The 10613-nt window shown below is 39.2% G+C and overlaps 1 protein-coding gene across 1 annotated transcript; it reads left to right on the top strand.

The window, feature by feature from the left end:
- The first annotated feature begins 7616 nt into the window (after window positions 1–7616).
- On the top strand, window positions 7617–9431 carry RPS29 (ribosomal protein S29). The gene is made up of 3 exons (XM_040477060.1): window positions 7617–7752; window positions 7988–8087; window positions 9296–9431. Exons 1-3 carry the CDS (start codon window positions 7691–7693, stop codon window positions 9302–9304), a joined length of 171 nt encoding a protein of 56 aa, XP_040332994.1. The 5' UTR covers window positions 7617–7690; the 3' UTR covers window positions 9305–9431.
- The last annotated feature ends 1182 nt before the right edge of the window (window positions 9432–10613 follow it).

Genomic DNA, 10613 nt, shown 5'->3' with positions numbered 1-10613 from the left:
TGTGCTTCCCTGAGAGCACAGTCCTTTCTCCTTAAATTTTGTGCCCTCGACGCCTCTCTCGCCTCATCCTAATCCCAGTCTTTTATCAAACATTGATTTTGTTTGAGCGGTACTTTTGCAAATGTGAAATGGCTTACAGAAATACGGATTTTCAATTCAATTATGACAACATAATGATTTATCCCTAATTAGCTGCGAGTCCCTGTTTACAAGGTGCTGAACCTGAAGTGTTATCTGTTGATTCTCATTCTGAAAAACGTAACTGGTTCCTAAAAATTAGTAATGAATAAAACATTACGTTTCTTTTTTTTTTTCTATTTAGTATTCTTGCATGGAGAGCATGAAAACACGGCTCCTCATTTAGCAACAGTTAATCATGTGGCCAGTGAAAACATACAATAAGCCAAACACACCTTAGAGTTTTCAAAGACAGACTTCAAGAATTACCCACTTTTGTTCTATGAGCGGATAATAATATAGAAGAAAATAATAAAACGCCAGCCTAAAGCATTACACGTACGATAAATATACTCTGAACTTCCAAGAACAGTTGGGAGGTGGGGAAATCTTACATGTATAAACCAATGTAATTTTGATTAGAATAGAAATGTACAAAAAACAAGACTACAACAACAAAGCCTCAACCCTCTATTTGGTGTTACCTGGGTTGTTGAAACACGGATTCAGTGAATTCAGCAAATGTTAAATAATCTAAATATATGAAAGTTACTTAACAGTTCCAAGGTGATTTCAAAGTAGGACAATGTTTTGTATTGCCAAAAACGTATCTTCCTAATTGCCAGATTCTCAAATATGGCATGTGCTTCCCTAAATATTTAAATAAGATTATCTTATTAAATAAGATTACATAAAATAATAGTGGCTTGAAAGTAAAATAAACATATATCAGTTTTTGGGATCTTAACTCCCACCTCCACCTCCCCCCAACATCTTCACCTTAGTTCCCTCATTTTTAATAGCTGAAATACTCGGATCTGGTGTTTAGTTTGGTCTTCTTGGACTGTTTACCAAGCAAAATATTCTTAGGGGTGCCTGGCCGGCTCGGTTCGTGGAGCGAGTGACTCTTGATCTCAGTGTTGTAAGTTTGAACTCTGTTGGGTGTAGAGATTACTTAAAGTCTTAAAAAAAATAGGAAAGATTCTTTGATTACCTATCCACACTTCTGTCTTTACCACCATACAAATAGAATCTGCCTGTTGACCTCCTCTACCTTTAATTAGCTCAAGCTAGTTTGAATTGCAGACTGACTGAACATGGAAATACAAGGCATTTTAAAGTGGGCTACAGTTTTTGACAAAAGGAATCAGAGAAATAACATCTAGATCAATTTTCTTCTGTGAAATTGATTCCTTTTCTGCCTGGCCTACATACTACACTCATTCTCTCCTTTTTGTTTTGTTCATACTAATTAACCCTATTAATCTTTCAAAACCCTGTTCAGTTTCCACTGGCTGTCTCTAACATCTTGCTCTCCTTTTTTGGAGTCTGAAAATTCAATTGCACTTAAACTTACGTTTCATTTCTTTTATTTCACTGAGTTTCCAGTGCATAACAAGCATTCAACAATTAATTAATTGAATCTCGGACTTTCCCCTTCATTTGTACCCGTAGTAAACTTTACTCCCTTAGGTTTATGGCTCATTTAGGTTCAAACTGGTAAATCATAGTCATATCATACTATTAAACAATGAGGTCACCATCTGTGGACAGTGTAGACTTGGCTGTCCTGGCACATTGGGACCAGATCTTCGAGTTGGTTTTTTAACCATAAACTTCAACTAAATTAAATAAAGCTAAATAGTTAACAAATATACACTTAAGCATTAGACCTGTATAGTGCTACCTTGTCCCTGTTGATGCTCTGTAATTACATCTTATAAGTTGTGTTTCCACTATGATCTCCTAATTACTACCCATTTTTCCCTTGTTAGTGGTACCATGTCAGTTGAAAGCTGCTTTACTTCCCTCCAGAGATATTCCTAAACTTACCAGGTCTTCTGGCTTCAAAATGTATTCCTTTATTTAATATTTATGGTGTTCTTGCTGTATGCCAGTACCTATGTTAGATGTTTAGAAGGCAGAGATGATTTTACAGTGTTTAGGAGAGACAAGCAAACCAACAATTGTACCACAATTGGATACATGTAAGACATTAGAGGCGTATAAAGTAGCCAGATGATGAAAAGAATTTGTTTGCTAAACCAAGACCTTTGAACTTTAGCCTGAAGGTTCTGGGAAACTTGAACATTTTCAACAGGGGATAAAATTCACACCGTTTAGAAAAGGTTACTGTGGTCACTAAAGAGATTACTTAGGAGGTAGAGCAAGCCTAGAGGCAGGGATCAGTTGAAAGGCTAATGCAATAATCCACCATCTACACTACTGCCGAATTAAATTATTTTAGGGGGTCTCCTATCACAGAATCCTAAACTTTTACAGCTGAGACATACTTTACACATATTCTAATTCAATTCTCTTATTTTACACAAAAGGAATAGAGGCTGAAAAGAGTAAAGGGATTTGCTCACTACCTCTAGAGAGTGTTAGTGCTAGGACTTGTCGCCTATCCTGTACTTAATTCTCCCTGCAAACCTTAATGGATTTCCACTCTTTGCAATTTAATTAAATACAGTTGTGCAAAGGCTTGTTTCTTGTTCCCTTTGGAATCTAGTCCCTATTACTTAGCTGGACAAATCTCCCCAGGGCAGTTTCTGTGGTTTTCAGTTCCTGCTTAGCACCAGCTCTTTGGGATTCCTGGAAACTCAACTCAGCATTTTGGAATACATGATATTTCATCTAGCACTTTTGGGTGTTCAGTTCAAGAAGAATCTTAGATTATCTTGTCCAAAATATTGCTATATGATTACTTATTTAATGCCTATCCTCACCTCTAGACTACAAGCTCCTTGGGTTCTGAGTCATTACTGTTACATGCAAGACCTAGCATAGTGTTCACATATAGTAAGTACTCAGTGCATATTTGTAGAAAGAATGAATATGTAAATGAAAATATGCTATTCACTTATTCATGTAACAAATATTTATGAGAGCTGGCATTGTGCTAAAATAGAGCAAGCTCACAGACTAATGTGCATTCAATTACCATGGTTTGTGTTAGAGAAAGGAACTAGCCATTTGGAAGGGAAGGAAGCTTGCTTTCTCTTTCACTCCTAGAGAACAGTGAAATAAATTTTAGGTGGATCCAAGACTTAAACACTGAAAATGTAAAAGTGCTACATGAAAACACAGAAGTTTTTTAGAATTTTGACACTACCTAAAAAAAGTAATGTAACAAGTTGACAAATTAAAACAGTTTTTTTAACGTTTATTTATTTTTCAGAGACAGAGTGTGAAAGGGGGAGGGGCAGAGAGAGAGGGAGACACAGAATCTGAAACCGGCTTCAGGCTCTGAGCTGTCAGCACAGGGCCCGATGCGGGTTTTCACAAACCACGAAATCAGGACCTCAGCTGAAGTCAGACACTCAACTGACTGAGCCACCCACATAACCCCAAGTTGACAAATTTTAATACATAAAATGTAAATGTTCTGCATGGAAGGATATACCAGAAACAAAGTAATTACTAAGAATCTGGGGTTATGGTCAATATAAAATAACTTTGCAACTAATATGAAGGTCAAAGTGCTCATTTTCTTCTGCATAAGCTTTACTAATATATATAAACTACAGATCAGCAATACTTTAAGAAAGTGGCCTGTGGGCTCAAAGGAGAAATTCCCAAATACACATAACTGGCTTATAAACATAGGAAAACATGCTCTGCCTCATCAAAATTCAGACTGAAGCAATACTTACCATTTTTAGGCTAGCAGAAGGACAAACATAAAGAAGTTTGCTAATATACATTGTAGGAAGATTGTGGGGAAACAGATAGAGGTATTCCTTGTTAATATTGAGGGTTAAGTTCCAGACCACTGACATAAAGCGAATACCACAATAAAGAGAGTCAAAGGAATTTTTTGGTTTCCCAGTGCATATAAAAGTCATGTTTACACTATCCTGTAGTCTATTAAGTGTGCAATGGCATTATGTCCAAAAAATGTACATAATTAAAAAAATACTTTATAGCAAAGAAAAACTGCTACCCATCACCTGAGCTTTCAGTGAGTTGTAATCTTTTTGCTTTTGGAAGTTCCTTTTTAAAAAAATTTCTTTTTTTACATTTATTTATTTTTGACAGAGCACAATTGGGGGAGAGGCAGAGAGAGAAGGAGACACAGACTCCAAAGCAGGCTCCAAGTTGTCAGCACAGAGCCTGATGCAGGGCTCAAACCCACAAACTGTGAGATCATAACCCAAGCCAAGGTCAGGCACTTAACAGACTGAGCCACTCAGGGATGCTTGCTTTTGGAAGTTTTTACCTCAGTGTTGGTGGTTGCTGACTGATCAGGGTGGTTGGTGGCTGCTAAAGGTTGGGGTGACTGTGGCAATTTTTAACAATAAGACCACAGTGAAATCTACCACATCATTTGATTCTTTTTTTCATGAAAAATTTCTCTGTGGCATGTGATACCGTTTGATAGAGTCTTACCCACGGTAGAACTTCTTCCAAAACTGGAGTCAATCCTCTCAAACCCTTCTGCTGCTTTATTAACTTAGGTTATATAACATTCTAAATCCTTTGTTGTCATTTACACAATCTTCACAGTATCTTTTAAAAAATTTTTTAAATTTAAATTTTGCTTAACATATAGTGCAATATTGGTTTAAGTGACTCATCATTTACATACAACACCCAGTGCTCATCAAAAGTGCCCTCCTTAATATCCAACACATATCTAGCCCATCTCCCACCCACCTCCCTCCATCAATCTATAGTTTGTTTTCTATCATTAAGAGTCTCTTGTGGTTTATTTCCCTCTCTTCTCTACCCCCTCCCTTTGCCATATATTCTCTTGTTTTGTTTCTTCACAGCATTTCTAATAGGAGTAGATTCCATCCTAAGGAACCACTTTCTTTACTCATCTATAAGAAGCAATTCCTCATCTGTTCAAGTTTTCTCATGAGATTGCAGCAATTCAGTCCCATATTCAGGCTCCACTTCTAATTCTAGCTCTCTTGTTATTTCAAACACATCTGCAGTAACATCCTCCACTCAAGTATTGGACCCTCAAAATCATCCATGAAGGTTGGAATCAACTTCTTCCAAACTCCTGTTCATGTTGATATTTTGACCTCTTCCCATGAATCACAAATGTTCTTAATGGCGTCTAGAATGGCGAACCTTTCCAAGAGGTTTCAATTCACTTTCTCCAGATCCAATGGAGGAATCATTATGTATGGTAGCCATACCTTACAAAATGGATTTCTTAAATAAAAAGACTTGAAATTTGGAATGATTCCTTGATCCACGGCTGCAGGATGAATGCTGTGTTATCAGCCATGAAAACAACTATTAATCTCATTGTACATCTCCATCAGAGCTCTTGGATGAACAGGGGCATTGTCAATGAGCAGTCATGTTTTGAAAGGAATCCTTTTTTCTGAGCAGAGGTCTCAATTGTGGGCTTAAAATATTCAGTAAGCCATGTTATAAATTGTTGTGCTGTCATACAGGCTTTGTCATGCCATTTGTAGAGCGCAGGCAGGGTAGATTTAGCATAATTCTTGAGGGCTCTATGATTTTTGGAGTGGCCAGTGAGCACCGGCTTCAACATTAAGAACTACTTGAGTATCAAGATAGTATAGCAGACTGTTCAAGTGTAACTAATTGTTTCTTGCTTATTTATCCTTTCCTTTTTGCTTTTAAATGAGTTCACACTTCTTTAGGCCCAAAGGATTCTATACCAAAGTGTTGAATATTTATGGAATTGATCTCTGAGGCATTTTAATCATTTAAAAATTATGTAGACCAGCTAGGAAATGTCTGGGAAAGCTATAGTTGGGGCAATGTTCAATTAATTTTCGAGAAGCCTGTGATTTTGGAAACTACACATCAGTGATTGATATAAACTCTAGGAAAATCATAGAAGTTTGACATTGGGCCCTTTTCAATCAGGCTTTATGACAAAATACCTTTTCTATGTTACCTATCACTAGGTTTTTTGTGCATCCTCAACTCCAGTTACACAAGGTTGTTTACCTTCCCCAACTCCATTCTTTGGCTCAAACTCTTCTCACTAGGCATTCCCTTCCATCTAGTGCTGCCTGTATAAATCCCACTCTTCAAGGCTTACATCAAAGGCCTCTTAAATATACTTCAAGCTAGAATTAATTTCTCTCTTCTTTGCTCCTCTTGTACACCACAAGCATACCCACCATTGGATACAGAAAGTTCTGCTTACTTAGTTGTACACAGGTCACTGAGTCACACAATCTGAAAATGTAAGGAAGGGCTCTTTGAGATAATCCTGTTTTCCTCCCTACATCTGCAAGTTTTAAGGGCAGGAATCAAGTCACATCTGGTTTTTAAATCTTGGATTTGTCTCTTCCTTCATCATGTACCAAAGTACCTAATTTAATGATTGGGTGGGGTGCCCTACCAGAATCTTGACATACCATGCCTTGGAGAAGCATTGTATTTTTCACTTTCAGTATAAAAGTTCATGTGTAAAATGTTGTTAGATTATTTCACCCTGTGGTACATTTTATAAATCAAAGCTTTCAGAGCCATATACAGTTAAGTTTTATCTAGAGACATTATAAATGTCCCTGTGGAATTTAGACATCTTCCAGCAGATTTTCAGAGGGCATTTTTTTTTTTTTTTGTAGTTGTAACCAAATCATCTGGTCAAAGTAACATACATTGTGCATTTACTTCTCACTTTAAATTTAACTACATTTAAATATCAAACACACCAAGGCTTTCATCATTTTTCTGAGCTGGTGTAGATGTGTCCATTAAAAAACTAGGGTGTGTCAATTAAAAAATAAGAAATCGCTTTGAAAACGTATTCTGTTCAACAAAACAGAAACTCCTACTGTTGACTCTTAATTATTACAGCTGACTTTAAGTTATTTTATTAATTTGTGCCAGTAGGTGTCAGTGCTGAGTTGAGGCAAAAATCGTGTTTCCAAGGGTAAAATTTTAATTTTTGAGATGTAAGTAGCTCGGGCGATGAAAAGATGTTCGGATTATGAAACTGTCCACATTTTTAGAGTTTAAAATTCATTCCTCAGGGGCCTCAAAAGAGACGGGGTCTCGCTATGTTGCCCAGGCTGGAGTGCAGTGGCTATTCACAGGCGCGATCCCACTACTGATCAGCACGGGAGTTTTGACCTGCTCCGTTTCCGACCTGGGCCGGTTCACCCCTCCTTAGGCAACCTGGTGGTCCCCCGCTCCCGGGAGGTCACCATATTGATGCCGAACTTAGTGCGGACACCCGATCGGCATAGCGCACTACAGCCCAGAACTCCTGGGCTCAAGCGATCCTCCTGCCTCAGCCTCCCGAGTAGCTGGGACTACAGGCGCGCGCCACCGCGCCCGGCGCTCAGAGGCAGCGCAAAATGATACTAGAGGTTGAGGTGCGGTGACGTCATCAGCTGTGCCTGCCTTGGATTGTTTCCAAGACCTTTCTGTTAACAGCGTGGCCGCATAGCATTCGCGTCATTTGTCAGCACTGCATTCTGGGTAAACTGTCTCAAACATTTGAAGAGCGCATGCGTTTGCGAGCTCTTTCCTTTTGCCTCGTTGCGTCCGGGAGAGTAAGATGGGTCACCAGCAGCTCTACTGGAGCCATCCGAGGAAATTTGGCCAGGGTTCTCGTTCTTGGTGAGAAACAGAATGTGATGTTAGGAAGGGTTGGCGCTGGCATGTGACGCGGCCAGAACTCTAATGTAGAGGAGCCTGCAGGCGGCGCGGGAGGGCAGAGCGACTCTAGAGCTGTGCCTGCCGCCATTACGGGCCTCTGACGGGTCGGGGAAGACGGGCGGTGCGGGTGGTGGCCCCAGAGTGCGGAATCCTTTTATTTCTGTGGCCTCCAGTAGCGCCATCTCTTTTCTTACAGCCGCGTCTGCTCAAACCGGCACGGTCTGATCCGGAAATACGGCCTCAACATGTGCCGCCAGTGTTTCCGTCAGTACGCGAAGGATATAGGCTTCATTAAGGTACGCGGCCGCGGATGCCATACTGGTGTTTTGTGAGCGGAGAACGTTCACATATTTCCTTACAGTGAGCTTGCGATCAACACCGTTTTCCTCTTTGTCTTGGCTGTGAGCCGGGCTTTTTTTGGTGACGGATGACCCTGCTAAAATAGTTGTAGTAGTTAGGTCAATGGGATAGGACCATGTAGACTTTATAAACGGTCTGACTCCGATTGACCAGTGCCATGCATTATAGTGGATGAAATTACTTGCTTTTTCAGAAACCACTGAAAGTGGTTTTAGTTCTCTTTAGTTTTAGATCTCTTTAGTCTTACCCAGACATTTTTTTTTTCCAGCAAAATACATGTGTTGCCTCCTGCCCTGAAATGTTGAATAGTATAATGTAATGGAATGAGCTTGAGGATTGGGGCCAGATAAATTTTGTTAGGATTCAGACAGAAGGCTGCTTTTTAATAGTCCTATGACATTGGTCCAGGGTCATGAAGTTCAGTGTCTGCCTGAGAAAAATAAACGGCAAGGTTGTTGCAAAATTTGTATATGTTTATATGGAGCTGTCTTGATTGTTCGTGCTAGTGTCCCCCTCCCCTCCCATGGGGAAAACTACTTCATTGTCTCTGGGATACGTTAACAGTCATTGGCATTAATGTGTGATCTCTGGCAGACACAAAGTATCTTAAGCTCAGACTTTTAATTTTGACCAAAGAGCAAGTATATGCTTGCTGTTACAGTGTGGAAGTTTATGTCTTACTTAGTGGGAGGTGGTGAGTGTGTCCCTGGTGAGAATGGACTCAGACCTTGAAGCTAACTCTGTGTCCTCAGTTTCTCAGGTTAAGATTAAATGAGTGTATGAATGCCTCCTACAGTAGTTTCTGGCATACAGTACCAAAACGTTAGCTGTATAATTAGTTCCCTACTTAATAACCATCGAGAGGTTTTGGTAAAGATCATTTTATGTATTAGTATTTTCCTAGTGGGAAACTGAGGGAAGAAGTGAGGATACTAATACTGAAGTTTACAGTCTAAAATATATAATTGTTGTGGTTTGTGGAACGGCTTGTGGGCATTCAGTAAATACTGCGATCTTGGTAACTAGTTTGGGTGGGTCATATCCAGCTTAAACCTCATTTTTCTAAAATGAGCTGGTGTTTGCCAGAATAAAATAGGATACTTAAACATTTTGAATTAATTTCCTTTTTTTTTTTTTTTTTCAGTTGGATTAAGTAAACTTCCTTGAATGGGTCATCCAAGATCCCTACCGTAACTGAAGATATCCAAGATAACCTATCTTAATGCCAACTCATTGTACATAAAATAAAAATACTTCAATTATGAGTGTTTTAATGTGAACGGAATGGTCAATTGATTATAGAAGTCTTTTTAAAGTGTGCTATTTAAAATGCCCTATTTTAAAATGTATCTCAATGTGTTCATCTTCAAAATATGTGGCTTAATTTCCCTCAGTTATGTAAAAGTACCCATGCTGAAATCTGGGAAAAAATTCCAGTGTTGTTTTTACACTTCAGAAAACTTTTTGTTACATAAAGCGACTTCTATATGTAGGAGCATTCAACATGTAACCTGGGCAACTGTCTCAGAAGTAATTGATTTGCTATAGTGAGCTAGGGCAGTAGAAGTAAAAGTGTTGAAATATGTTTTTGAGGAAAACCCTGTTCTAGGAATTTCCTGGAGGTGGAGAGGTGGCAGTCTTAGCTTTTGGAGAAATTTCATGGATAAAAGTTTGTAAATTTCTCAAATATTTGTATGTGGAAGGGACCAGTGTTTAAAAGTTCACCAAATGGGTCTTGTGAGCAAAATACTTTAGTGGGGCAAGGGTGGAAGGAGGGAAGCCTGTCTGTTGGAATAGTTTAGGCAAGGATCTTAGCTAGGGCTAGGATAAAAGGGAGTGTGGTTGAGGTAGTCTACAAACAAATGGCCTCTGAAGAGGAAGATGATAGGATTTGTTGAAGGAATGGATGTGGGGGATACAAAATAAAGAATGACTCCAAGAGCTTTGGCCTGAGCAACTGGAAGGTTATAGTTGCTACTAGGCGAGGACTGAAAAAACAAGTTTGGGAAAGTTAAGTTTGGGGCATGGTTAAGTTGAGTGCTTCTTAGATATCCATATGGAGCTCCCAAGGAGGTAGGCATTTATTTGTACACATTCCTCTGGAATCCATGACTACTTGGGACTGGTAATACAGCTTCTGTTGTCCCCAGGGTGTGAATAATAGCTACTATTTTGGGATCTTTGTTAGTGAAAGATCAATTCCTAAAGTCTAGGGAATAAATCTGTGAAGAGGACTGTTATGGGTTACTCTAGGGACAGGTGGGAAGATGAGTAAAGCAGACTGAAGGAGAACCTAGATAGTGGCATACTAGAAGACAAGGAGGGAGTGATCAGCTAAGTGCTTCTGATTAACCAGTTAACATCCTCTCACAGGAGGGGAAATGTGACTAGAAATGAGTGGAAAAAGCATCTTAATTAATTTTCAAAGTATGACAACCATGCTGTTGTAGGGAGTCATGGAA

Source organism: Herpailurus yagouaroundi, unplaced genomic scaffold, assembly GCF_014898765.1.
Source record: "Herpailurus yagouaroundi ecotype Mexico unplaced genomic scaffold, PumYag 141, whole genome shotgun sequence".
Classification (NCBI taxonomy): Eukaryota; Metazoa; Chordata; class Mammalia; order Carnivora; family Felidae; genus Herpailurus; species Herpailurus yagouaroundi.
Note: the sequence above shows the minus strand (reverse complement) of the source record. Positions and strands in the feature narration are given on the sequence as shown.